Here is a 13,328-nt window from a genome sequence, read left to right as displayed (position 1 = left end):
TAAAAGCAGCGGATGGTACCTCAGATTTAAAAAAAAAAAAAAAAAGAAAAAAGAAAAAAAATCTGAACATTTTATACATTATGTCTCAGTAATCCAATCCTATTAGATGCAACTTTTGAGAAACTGCAGGGGAAAAAAGTGGTTTGGCAAAGGCCCTGCGATCTGTTGAATGTAGAGTTTGTTTGAGGGGTGAGAAAATATGTCATTTCGGAGTCGTGGTTTATTCCAACGTAAGAGAGTGCGCACCAATGAGAGGCGTTTACGCTCCACCCTACCTGCCTCCTTTCCGCCCCCCCTTTTCCATCCACATACTCACTACTGAACACGACCTGCCGCCTGCCACATCTGGAGACGCTTCCTTACACGAGAAACTTCAACTTTCGCGTTTACTCTGCGCAGAAACACTCAGGCGTTTGCGAATTATCTGTCCGTCAGGGTGAATTTGGCTTTCTCTTGATAGTAAGTAGAGATTCTTGAAGCCAAGTTGGCGTTTCTCTCTCCTCTAAGCTTTTCACATCACCGTTGGAAAACAGAGCCCGTTTGAGAGTTTCATACATTCAGGTGCTGTGTGATTGCCACGCTAGATTGCTGTGTTGATTGTTGTAGTTCAGCTGGGTCTTAGGGAGTAACACAGATGACACGTTTCCATGTTGTGTTTTCATTAATGAGTGAGAAGGAAGCGTAGCCAAGGAAAGTGAAGAGCAGCAGTGCGTTGACTGAGCTGATTGGCGCAAATCAAGTAGACAAATCTATGAAAAGTTTGTAATTTCACGCTCTGCTCTGTCACAAGATTGTGTTTCACTGCTCAAATGCTAAAAGTGAGCCCTGTCTGAGATCCTGCTGGTTCACTGTCGCCTGCACGGTACTAGATGACCGCGTTGATGGTGACATGAGTCAGAGGGAATCAAATTGTGAAATTCAACAGCGACTGGTGATAGAATGATACATTTAGGGCTTATTTTTGTCCAACACTGATCTAACATTTGGAAGAGAGGACTGGAATAAGCCATAAGGCGCACAGCTCCATACTGAAGTGTTTAAGTTAGTCTGAGGGGAAATTTAAAAGACCTAAAAATACAGCGTTGGTTTCTTCCCTACAAAGAATCATTTGAACTTCCCACCGCAGAGCGAGAGCGACATAAATAGTTCTGACATGTGGATGTAATTTCAGAAGAGGAAAAAAGACAGATGCAGAGAAATAAAAAGAGCGGCTTGAGCCTGAGCATATAGTAGATTATAGGAAATTAAATCGAGGGCAGAGGGAGGCGATTACAGAGTTATGATATCACAAGCCGCCATAAGCATCGAGAGGCCAGATGGAGTAAAAAAAACACAACTCTCTCCACTTTGAAGAGAGTTAAGTAGATTAAATAATTTCATCTGAGCATCAGCAGCGTCTGCAAGGACTCTTGGAGGTAGACCCGCCTCAGGTCAGGGATGGGATCCGCTCTGCTGCTCCACAATCTGGACTTTCTTCTCATCTCACTGCTCAGCAGTTTATGCCTGGTAAGTAATTTTCCTTACATATATACATATACACATATGCAATCATGTGTTTTGCCTAAAAAGCTATTTTGATGTTGCACTCATGAACTGTCCACAGAGCATTTGACAGCATGTCACAGAGCAGACAGAAGCAGCAGTTCAAATGTGACTGTTTTTCTATTTTTCAATCAGACAAAACCTTTTTGATGATAATATCTGTTTTATCTGCTCACTGGAACTAAAATGCAAATTATGATGAAGGTATCCTGTTATATAAGGGATTTGGAAAGATCACTGGGGCAGTTAGGTGCTTAAAAAGTCAAAGCTGACATTAAAGAAAAGGAGAGAAGAATATCACGTCCCTTCCACACCCTTAATTGTCTCTGTGTTTCATGTGTGCATGTCACGCTTCTACAGGAATTGCTATATTGCCAGTGAACGTTGGCTGAATTGCAAATAGGTTGTATGCAAGCTTAAATTGCAAGAGACACGGTTGTGTATTGACACACTTATTGAAAGTTTCATAACCGGACTGAGGAGGTTGACAAGGCTTCAACCAGCGAGCTGTCGTGATTAGTGATTACACCCTTGTTCCATTAAATGCATCTTCCCACAGTTACAATACAATAACACAGTGTTTGTGTAAAGCAGCGCCTGGTAACCTAGTTCCTGTAATGGGCAACAAATTGTGTTTACTACGGATTGTTTCATAGCTTTGCTTAGCACTCACCCACCTGAACTAAAGCAGTTCTTGCAGTCAGAATGGGAGTAAATATTTCATTCATAACTCCAGCAGCACCTGAACAGTTTCACCCCTCCAGTTCACAGCTGTAATGATTTATGTTTGCCCGACATTGTGATTTATAATTGCGCTCTCAAATATTGCTATAGCTGTGTCCAGAAGGCCTGCTACACACACACGCACACGCTGTGCAGGCAGAGCAGCGTACCAAGTTGGTTCTGTGTGTTTTGGCTGAGGCTGTTCTGCATTCAACAGGCAGTTCGCCCAGGCTCTGAGGTACAGTGCATTTTCCCAGTGATGTGGTCCATCACTGTACCGCAGTGGACCTCTAGGCTCATTGGTTTAGATGGCAGAGGAAAACAATTATAACATAGCTGTGTATTTATAGCTGATTCAACATTCAGTCGTTAAAAGGCTCTGTCTGTGAATGGTGTTTACCCGTTTTCAAGTCTGATGTTTGCTTAGTCTTCCTCTCCACAAAAAAGTATTTTTTTTTTCCAAACTGTGACCAAACGGGACGTTGATTTCACTGAAAGCCACAGCTAAGAGTGGAAAGTCTGTGTCTCTGTTTAAAGAAAGAATACACAGCTTTTTAAATTGAGATATACAGTTGTCAAACTACATGGCTGTGCCACTTTCCAGAGGCTCAGCATGCAAGCGATGATATCCTGGTATGATAAATACAAATATTCACCAGCGCATCACTATGAACTGGTCGGGTCTGAATGTGTTATCCAGTATTTTTATCTGAAGGAAATTGGAAGATTCAAGAACAGACAAGGAATCTCTCCATTGTGTTTTACACCTCAGCAGGGCGTGCTACAGTGATAGCTCACAGACAAAGCGCCATACAGCCTTTGTTCAGTGTGACTGGCTGCCTCACTTACTCAGTTATTATGTTTATTAAGCGGAAGCACTGCTTTCAGGAACCTTAGTGAGCATTTAATTTCTACCTCATGACTGTGTTTTCCTCCGTGATGACTTGCATGTGTCTGGATCCTCACTGGAAGGTCTAGAGCTGTATCTGTATCTGCCTGCCATAGCCAAACATTATGTCAGCTCTGGACAAAATACGACTGTCATGTTTTGTAGTGCACAAGGCAATTTTGACTAGTTTGACTAGATGTGGAAAATATCTGTTGTTCACGACTTTAGCCCAGAATTTTTATTTATTTATTTATTTGCAGAGAAACAGTGGCTCGGTTCTTCAGTGTGACAGAAAGTTTTTAGATTCGATAGTTAAGCCGGTGTTGTGTTGAATATTTGTAACCATCAATTTCACACATAATATTTGTCAAGGTAATGCTAAACTAAAATGCCTGATTCTGAAGTCTTGATGATGGAAGATTTATGTCTGTTTTTCTTAGCAGAAAACCACTTTTTTGATGTTCATAGCACAATAAATCAATTTGAAACCACAGGATCACGACTGTAGTCTACGGTTTCATCAAAATGCATGTAACAGGAGAGAAATGCGCCATCAAGTTCACACCAACAAGAGCTTTTTATAATAAAGCACTGCCTTCCTTTTGCCCCTGGTTTGTCATTTGAAAGCCTTTTACAGTTAATGGTCCTAAAAAGCACAGACTGCGTGCCCCTCAGAATAACCTTTCAGAGTAGCTTTATCCATTGCTGCCAAATTATTCTCAGTGGAACCTCACAACCCAGATTAGAGTGCGGAATAATCTCATCTCAATCTGTCTCTGGTAATTAGGGGCAGCAGATAACTTCTCACTAATTCATATGACTGCTTGTGCATTTGTGAAATAGGCTTTAATATTGAAATTCATTTTTGCATGCCTCTTTAACAGATCTCCAAAAGGACTTATGATAATTTTCCCTCCATTTTTGTGACTTTGTGTGGGTATGTTCGTGTTTTCTTTTCCCTGACTAGTTTGGACAAAACTGCAGAGACTGCAGTTTGTTTGATTGCCTCTTCTAATTATACTTACTCTGCAGCTTCATGCACAGAGTTATTTAACTAACTTTCTCCAATAAGAGATGATGCAGCTGGCCCTGCTGTGTAACTCTGAACGGTAGTTTATTATATTTAGAAGTCAAATTTTTTTTCTCTCATTAAAAACATAGTGACAAAATTCTTATAGTTTAATACATTTTATTTTTGTAAAAACTTTGTCAGAATTTTATTTTTATAAAATACAAAAAAAATCATCAGACTCGTTGACCATTTTTGTTTCCTAATTTAATATGTAACACTCGTTCATTTCCATTTGAAAAACAAATGACACCTCTTCACCAAATTACAGGTGACATGAAAGGAATACCCTTATTATAATTGCCTCTTGTTGTAAGATATGTCACCCCTAATCAATGTAACTGGGCTTTTTGCATAAATGGGATCTTTTTTCAAATATTTGGCCATGTTTGTAAGGCAACTGTTTTTCCTCGTGCAAGGGTTGAAAGGAAACTTCTTGATTTCTCTCGTGTGAAGTTTTGACCGCAGTTTCATTTATAAGCAAATATATCCGTCCTCTATTTGAAAAGAACATCTATGCGACACCAGGCCTCTGACCATACATGTTTGATGTTTTCGTTTATTACATCATGAGATGCTACAGCAAAGTGCTACCTACAGCACACGTAACCATTATTTCATGCTGTATTTACTCAGGGAGTTCAAACAGTTTGGATGTGGCCTTGATCTTGAGTCCCTCTCTTATCAGGCCCCATTAAGACACAGAAGAACAACAAAGCCCTGCCGGGACCAGTTTGCTGCTCTCACTCTACATTTCTGTCAACTGTGTGTCATTTCTTATCCCTCTCATTAAAGGAGAACCCCACACCCAGAGATGCTGTTTTCTGGATTTCTGGGTTATTTCATGAAGGGTTCAGTTTTGTGTGTGTGTGTGTGATGTAAGGCCAGACTTTATATTGTGACCTTTACTGCTCCCAAGAGGGAGAAGAGAAGCAGTAGGAGGTATGTCAGCAATGATTAAGTGGCAAAGTGCAATTTTGGTGTCAAGAATTACCACAGTTTGCTGCCTGCCATCAGACCACAACAAAAGCATATGATTCAAATTATGCTATCTGCTATTTGTGTCTGTGTTTTCCCCCACACAATGAACAGATTTCACCCTCAGTAAAAGCCTCTTTCTAAGCAATCCATTAGTGGTGTGCTTTTAAGCTTGGTTCAAGCAATCTCCACTGGGATTTGTGAGCAAAGCCTTTTACAGTGTTGACATTGGCCACTTTTGCTGTACGTTGCCCGTTAATTTACCAATCAGAGCCCATTGTCACACTGCCCACAAAACAGTAAAACGACTATGAGGAAGCTCCTAGTCTTAACCCAATTTATTTTCTTACTTTATCCAGTTAGTTCAACTTTAGCAGCTGAGGATCTGTGGAGCGGATTGGTAATTGTTGCTTAGCTTTGAGCAAATTTGAGCTCTTGCATGGTGGGAAGCTACAGACCAGGCCAAGGAAGAACAGGCCATCTGGCCATGTGAATCCACCAAAGGTCCACACCAGAAACAATAAACAAACAAACCAAATGCTTGTTTGTCAGCTAGCATGTGGGCTCACAGTTTCCAATACTTATACTGGGCTATAGCATTTAAAAGCTATTAAAGTTTTTTAAATGTTTTGTATGTATATACATAGTCATAATAAATTGGATATATAGTGACTTTCAGGTCACTGGCTATGAATTATATATAGTTTAATTAGCTGTTCCTCGTTGTTTCTACTGAAAATCCTCCCCATTGCCTAACGTGTATTTGGTTTGATAGCTGTCATACTGCTCAGCTTCACAGACAAAATAGGCAGTAAGCTTGAATCTAGCCCTAAGGTAGTTGTGACATATTTGTATGCTGCCTAATTTGACTTTGATACTAATCCTACAAACAGGGACAGGATGAAACCTTATATCTTTAATTGGGTGAGATTTGAGTTAATGATTTTCTCCCACAAGGGAACTCCCACTGCCTTTCCAAAGTGCATGGGCCCAGATAGAGATGATACATAATAGTATCTGGTTGTTTGGAGAATTTTAATAATGTGTATTGTGTGTACTTCAGTTCGAGGGTTCACTTAAGAATGTCTCATAGTTATTACTCTGGTTAAATGAAGGTTAAATAAAATGGAAGTTTAATTAAATAAGTTGAATAAAACTATGGGCCAGGTAGAGATAAAAGAAAGTTTTTGCATCATCACCTAATATCATCATACCACTTTCCACATTGTGCAACGCCAAATGTGTTATCTCCACCGAGCTAATTTAATTTAAGGTGCAGTATAGCCTATTGATTTGTGGTGGATCCCTGTCTACCACACAAAGATGGTAGAAACTTTTATTCTGGATCCACTTCACATTGTTCTCTCCATCACAGAAATTGCAGAACTGCTGTTGTATGCAAAGCAAAAGCATTTAAAGTGGAGATAAAGATGCAGTTCTTACACCATCCCTTAGTGGTCATTTATTGTGTCTCTCCAAGTTTCACCCTGTTTTCAACCGTGCGTTGCATGCCCCTTGCCATGAAATCACCAAACAGTGATCATCACCAATCAGTCACTACCCTGTCTGTGCCCACACTACACTGATTTCTGACTATAGAGCCTGAAGTGCTGTAATCAACCACTTTGCCATGCTCACTTTTTTCTCAGCCTGCATCTCCGCTTTTACTTCAGTTAGTGTTTTCGTACAGAATAATGTTTGTTTTGACAATAGAGACAACTATTAAGTTTCTGCTTCGCAATATAGCAATATAATATGATATAGCAAGATAGTGGGGCTTGGCAATAATTCAGTATTACTGTTTATCAATCTTTAGCCAAATCACACATTGAATCTAAAAATGTGTATATCTTGTTCAACAACTGTGTGTATAGGGTGGTGACGGGTTAGATACTGGAAATAGTATCACATCGACGGGACACTTCAAAACACTAATTAGAAAGCTGACATTTATTACAATACTTCTTATGGGTGTGTTTGAACTTTTGAAAAACACTTAACAAGGCGTTGTGATAAAATTATTTATCCCACTAGTCTTGGGTTTGTGGTCTTGGTCTAAAGTGAAAAATTATCATAACAGTAACGAGCTTGACTGAATTGTCGTACTCAGTGTGGAAAATTACCAGTAAACGTCACTCTACAGAGCAGTATACTTTTATCATGGCCGCAGGGTAGATGTGAATTAACAGGTGGAAGGGGTGACAATAAGTCAGGAAAGCTTTTAAAGTTGTGTTTGAAGTATAGTTTTGGATAGTGTTTTAACCACAGAAAGCACAAAGCTCTGTGGAGACGATCCACAGATGCTGCACTCACTTCTTGAGTGAAATGTCACATCATTGAGTCACTGAAACACACCAAAAATAACATGTTTACACTCTCAGCTTTGAGAGTATCATGTAATTGTGTGTGATGGACTGTGAAGAAATGGAAATCAGCAGTAGTATATAAAGCTGAGGGATTTGAGAGAGGGTGTATTGTAGTGCACAGATGGTATTTATACCCACCTTGGTTAAGATGTAATTTCTACATCCAAACAAAATTATGTGTTGGCAGATTGGAGACGTCCTGTTTTGTAATTTAGTTTTACAGCACGAAATGTGGATTTAAGCAGCATGGTGGTGTAAACTCTGTATCAGCTGCTGTACACGGCTTGTCGCTGCATATTGTGAGTCACTTGCTGTCGTCACCGGTCAGTTAACATGTTTGCCTGAATTTTCCTGGGATCAGCATGGGATTCAGCTCACAGAGGCAACTTGTAGTGGGGAAATACCCTTCACACACATATCATTATGCTCAGTATTTCACTGCAGAGCTTTACAGTAGCTACAAGGATTCCTGAGATAACTGCAGAACAATCGAATTTCTTGAGCCCTCGTTTGGAAATGCATACATCCTCATGCCATAGCTATCTTTTTTGTATTGACTGTCACATTGCTCAGTTTTTAGAGGGCCTGTGAGTCAGACTCGTAACGTGTGTGTTAATAGGAGAGTCTTCAGTTTCACCCGCATGGTAAGGTTATACCATGGCTGTGTTTGACTCAGGAAAAGGCTTGTTTTCTTGACTTACCATGACCTCTGCTTTTTTTTTCTTAACTTTTCCACTTGAAGAATGCTAGAGTATGTGTAACTCAATGCCACTTTTACACCTCACTGAAAAACCCACACTTCTAACAGATATTTTAATGATGTGCCTCTGCCCTATATGAACTTCAGCCTTCATAAGGATCTGTTGTTCAGATACGTACTCTGTGAGATTGAGTTGGTGGCAACATTAGCGTTTTTTTCTTTTTTTTTTAAATACGCCTTTATTTTTTTAACCTTGACGACTTAATGATGCATTTAAATCAGCTCATTTGTACTCAGTCATCCTGTGAATGATGCATCCTCAAAAGCTAATGAGTAGCAGTTTGACAAACATCAGTGAAGGTAAAGGAGGCAGCATTTAATGATGCCAAAGATGCTTTGGTAAACTACATCTGACAGTTTCGTTCCCAAACCTCGCCTCTCACTATTTCTTTTTCTCATTGTCGACATGTCATAAATGAATTTTTTTTTTCTGCAGACAGGCAGTTTCCAAGTTTTAGCTGAATTCCCGAGACATGCTGCATGTGGTGATGGTTATCTCAGAGAAGTTAAAGCTATGGCTATGTGTCAAACATTTGACACATTTCAGAGTGATAGGCTGCCCCTCCTCTGTGAGTCTTTGATAAGGTGGTCTGACTTCCATCTTCTCCTCACTGAGTGTTGAGAATTGTCCAATATCAACATTGTTGTCACTCAAGTATTGCACTAAGAAATTGTTGGACAGAAGAATTGGTGTAAATAATTATTCAACAATTAAAAAAAAAAAAAAAAAAGAAAATCAGGGACACACTATGATGAGTTTGTGTCCTTTGTGGTGCTTTTTTCATCAGTTACCTGCTGTATTGATATTGTGGTGCAGACTTCCTTGTGGGCAATATGATTGGAATCCCGGAGTACCTCAGTTGAGTTGACATGTGAAAATTCTCAGCTATGTAGACGCCTTTGCCGTTGACCAAAGGTTCTGCTCAGCCCCTACCCCCACTGTCAGTGAAAGGATTGAGTTTCAAATATACAAACGCTCCCAGGACTCATTCTACTCTCCTAAGTGCAACAAGAATTGAGTTTGTAGACAGTTCTGAGTCAATTCCTTAAATGATCAAGAGCAGGAAGAGTAGGATTGCACACATCTGATCCAGTTGTTTACGTGATTTGGAAGCAGCTCAGATTTTGGGCAGGAATACTCCCCTGGCACATGGCTTATGGCTGAGGAGGAGGCTGCGTTTCTTAAAAGGACCTTTATTAGTTTCTTTGCAAAACTCAGGGGCTTATGGGTTTGTAAGTATGCAGTTCACAGCTCCAGATTTTCCAGGAATAAGTAAAAAATCCTCACACTGCAGTAACGGGGAATTCTTTGCCAGTTTTAAATTCAGATAACAGTTCAAAGTTTGGCTGGACTTTGCTGCATTAGCTCCATGGCACTTAACACATGAGCCAATGAGAGCACAAACTCTGTATGTGGTTGCAAAGTTATAGTTACTTATCCTTGAACTCATGGCAGATCTGAAGTCAAAGTGCTCCATATGAACACACTTGTATAGTTCTGGAGGGATTTAATTAACGTTTGGGACTGACATTTACAAGTGTGATGTTAATTGTGTGTTGAAGGTCAGGTAGATGATTAATTCCAAGTGTTTTTGCTATTTTTTTGCGTGAGTTCTTCCTCCAACATCAGAGGATGTTGGTCAAAGTCTCCCTAGTAAACTGCTGACGTATGTGTTGGCAGAAGCTGTAACGGACCCAGTGACTCTATACCTTCAGTGAACAGCATGAAATGACTGAATGAATTAGTTAATTCTCAAATTAAAATGACTAAATAATAAGTAACTGTATTTTGGTTAATTAGATTTGAGCCGTCTAATTATACATTTGTTGTAGGTTTATTTTCAAAGTTGAGTTGCACTAAGCTCATGTTTTGTTTTTTTTTTATTATTAAATTAAAATCAGATATTTAAAGTTTGACAAGCAAAAGCATGTTAGTGAATTAGTGCATTGCACCCATCAAATGTGTGTTTTTCACGCAATCATACTTCAACTCACCCTAAGTCTGCATTCATGTGTGTACAAATGTGCACAGAGGCAATATTTAAAGCTTAGCTTGCTGCATAGATTTGCTGTTGTTGCTGTTTGCTGTATGTATGGTAACCTGGCAATGTTTTAGCTCAGAGTTTCATAATTTATCAAACTTACCATGTGACTCTCGAGCTGGAACGTCCATTAGAAGCTGTGGCTTATTTCTGCAATTATTTTTATAGGTGATGTAATGTGGTGCAGCAGTTTTTGGAGGAAACAGAGCTCTGTGTGGAATAAACGAATTTGATGTGTTCTTATGGATGAGGGCTTTTGACGGATAATGTGCATCATTAAGACTACAGCAAATATCTGTAAAAGCCAGTCAAGAATCTACATTCAGCACACACTATAATAGATACTGGAGTGACATCATTTGGGAGGACTTTATTTTTCTTACTTATGTCCAAAGTTGTATGATATCATGTCTGCTCATACAAAGTGTCAACACTACATATCTCTTTATGAATAGCCACAAAATAACGACGTGAATGGGTTTTTGAAAGGAGATTTAAGGCACATGTAGTAAACAGAAGGTTTTGAAATGCCTCAGTAACCCAGCCAATATGGGCAAACTATCATGATAAAAACATAAATGTATCCCAGCTACAGTATTACATGCTGTGCTTACATAAGAAATTTGCAATGAATGTATGAGTATGTCAGTATACATGCAGTCAGTGAAAGCATAAAGGAGAACATGGATAGGCTACTGCATAATATGTGAAAAAAGTTTTATGAAGCCTTTTGTAGCTCCACTGGGAGCTGCGTGATGTCCTGTGAGTCAGTCAGTGTTGGTAGGGACTAAGACTACAAGTTTGAAAGCAAAGTTATAGGAGTGCAATGCTAAATTGATGAAGTGGTATTTGGTTGATTTCAGTTTAACGTATGTGACAGGGCAAAAGTTGTGCTATGTGGGGTAAACTTGAAAGGGATTATTTATAATTATGCAGATGTGTGCAAGCTCAGAAATTCTGGTCTTGTATGATCCCTTCATATGCCGAGGATCAGTTCTACTTGAGTTCACCACTGCTTTAACCATGGATGTACAGTATACTATCTAAATTTAAACATATTTTTCATATTATTAAATAGAAAAAAAAAACACCCAGTGCTCCTTAAAAGTGGACTGATGCAGAAATCAAATTCAGTCAAACTGTGTTGCTTTGCTGTGTTTACAATGGGCTAAATGTGTGATCTTGACTTGTACCGTTCTCATGTATGCGCACTGTTTGCCTTTTGCTGTGGACTCTGCCTTTTACCCATGAGCTCTGGTCATTTTCAGTCAAATAAAAACATGGTTCAAAGACCTCAGCACCAGTGACCTTGTAGGAAGTGGAAAGTGGAAAGCTCATGCTGACAAGTCAGTTGCAGGCGTCTCAGTTGGACTACGCTGTTAACAGTCAGCCCATGTGTGCTTGCATTTTCTTCTCTCATTTGACAGTCTGAGCTTCTTCATCCTCGACTGTGTGCATTGACATTTGTGTCTCCGATGTGATTTAAATCCTTTAAATGTGACTTATAAACTGTATGTATCTCTGTAGTTAATCCCTTAATGGTTCAGCACATCATTTAATGGCTTTATAGAATCAGATTTGCGGGAGAATGTCTTTTTATAGACTTTTTATAGCAGGCTTATGGGCAGCATTTGAAATGTAAAAAGCCCAAAAATAATAAATATCAGTCTTAGAAAAATAAAAATTGGCACCTTGTTTACTTGCCTTGTTTGCTTTTTTTTTAACCTTTGTTGAAGTGTCACAGAATGAACAAACATCTTTGCTAGAATGTGACTTTTATTTAATCTTCCTAAACAGCTTGTATTTCAAGTGGACTTGTGTCGTGTAAAGGCTTTTTCTTGGAAGCCATGCTGAGAATTATGGTACATGTTATTTATGTCAACCCTTAAAGCAGTGCTTTAGGGCAAGATGCAACATCATATAATAATAATGTTTCTGTCATGTTTTATTCATTTCTATGCAGAAGGAAAATATTAAAAACAACCTTGTCCTTAAGATAAATTAGAATACCTTTAACTAATTTGTCAACATGGCAACATTATTAATACACTTTGAAATGGATACATATTTCATAATGATTATTCATTAATGAGGATGTAATTGCTTTCACTCTTTGCCGATCTCTTAAATTAGAGAGCTCCGACACGACTTTGCCTTTGATTCGTGATTCGTTTGTGTTAGAATGGCTCCACTGAAAAGCACTTCAATCAAGGTGACAATCTGTACAAGGTTCACTCTCCTCAAAAAGCCTCTTCAATAAGTAGGGTGGAATATTAGCAGGCAATGAAAGACACCTTGGGTGATTGAGCAGTGCCTAATTAGTCCACAATTTAGAGGCTTTATTGGGAAGGCAGTTAGAGTTAGGGGTCTTGCAGGCACCAGGCTGTTTGGTGCCCCTTTGGTTAACAGTGGAAAAGGGGCTGATTGCTTGAAGTGTTGCCCTCTACATGTGTCACCTTTTTGAACTCCTCTCCTTCTTCACTCAAATGTTAAACTACGTCCTGCACTGATTGCTGTGTTGTGCTCAGCTCTCACTGGTAATGGCACACAACATACTTTCGGCAGAAATTATTTTCATCAGGTTCGTAAGGTCATAAGGACAAGCGTCGCACCGGCTTTTGACATCAAAGTGTTCTTTTTATCGCTGAAGTTGCCAAGCTGTCCATTGTGCTGAGTGTTACTGGTCAGACTGGCCAAATTCTTTGCACACCAGGTCCCACTGCATGCACCTAAAATTTTGTATGGGTGTGTGTTGCCTGTGAGGACAGCCTTTGTCCAGGCCTTGGGTAGTGCTACTACTACAAAAGACAAAGAGGAGAAAAAAAACTGGCATTTTGGCTCATTAAACAATGAACTGATTATCAAAATAGTTGTTAATTACCTGTCAGTTGACTGAGTGTTTAACCCTAATTATTAAGGGTGATCAATATATATATTTTGTGACAATATATGTAAGTTT

The 13,328-nt window shown here is 39.2% G+C and overlaps 1 protein-coding gene across 1 annotated transcript in view; it reads left to right on the top strand.

The window, feature by feature from the left end:
* The first annotated feature begins 352 nt into the window (after positions 1–352).
* The window catches only part of pth1r (parathyroid hormone 1 receptor), a 44,837-nt gene continuing 31,861 nt past the window's right edge, over positions 353–13,328 (top strand). The window contains exon 1 of the mRNA XM_041055064.1: positions 353–1,506. Within this exon, the coding sequence (XP_040910998.1) occupies positions 1,438–1,506 (69 nt within the window). The 5' untranslated portion in view covers positions 353–1,437. The remainder of the gene's footprint in view (positions 1,507–13,328) is intronic.

The sequence above is a fragment of the Toxotes jaculatrix genome, chromosome 14, assembly GCF_017976425.1.
Source record: "Toxotes jaculatrix isolate fToxJac2 chromosome 14, fToxJac2.pri, whole genome shotgun sequence".
Classification (NCBI taxonomy): Eukaryota; Metazoa; Chordata; class Actinopteri; family Toxotidae; genus Toxotes; species Toxotes jaculatrix.
This window is presented reverse-complemented; position numbering and strand designations above follow the sequence as displayed.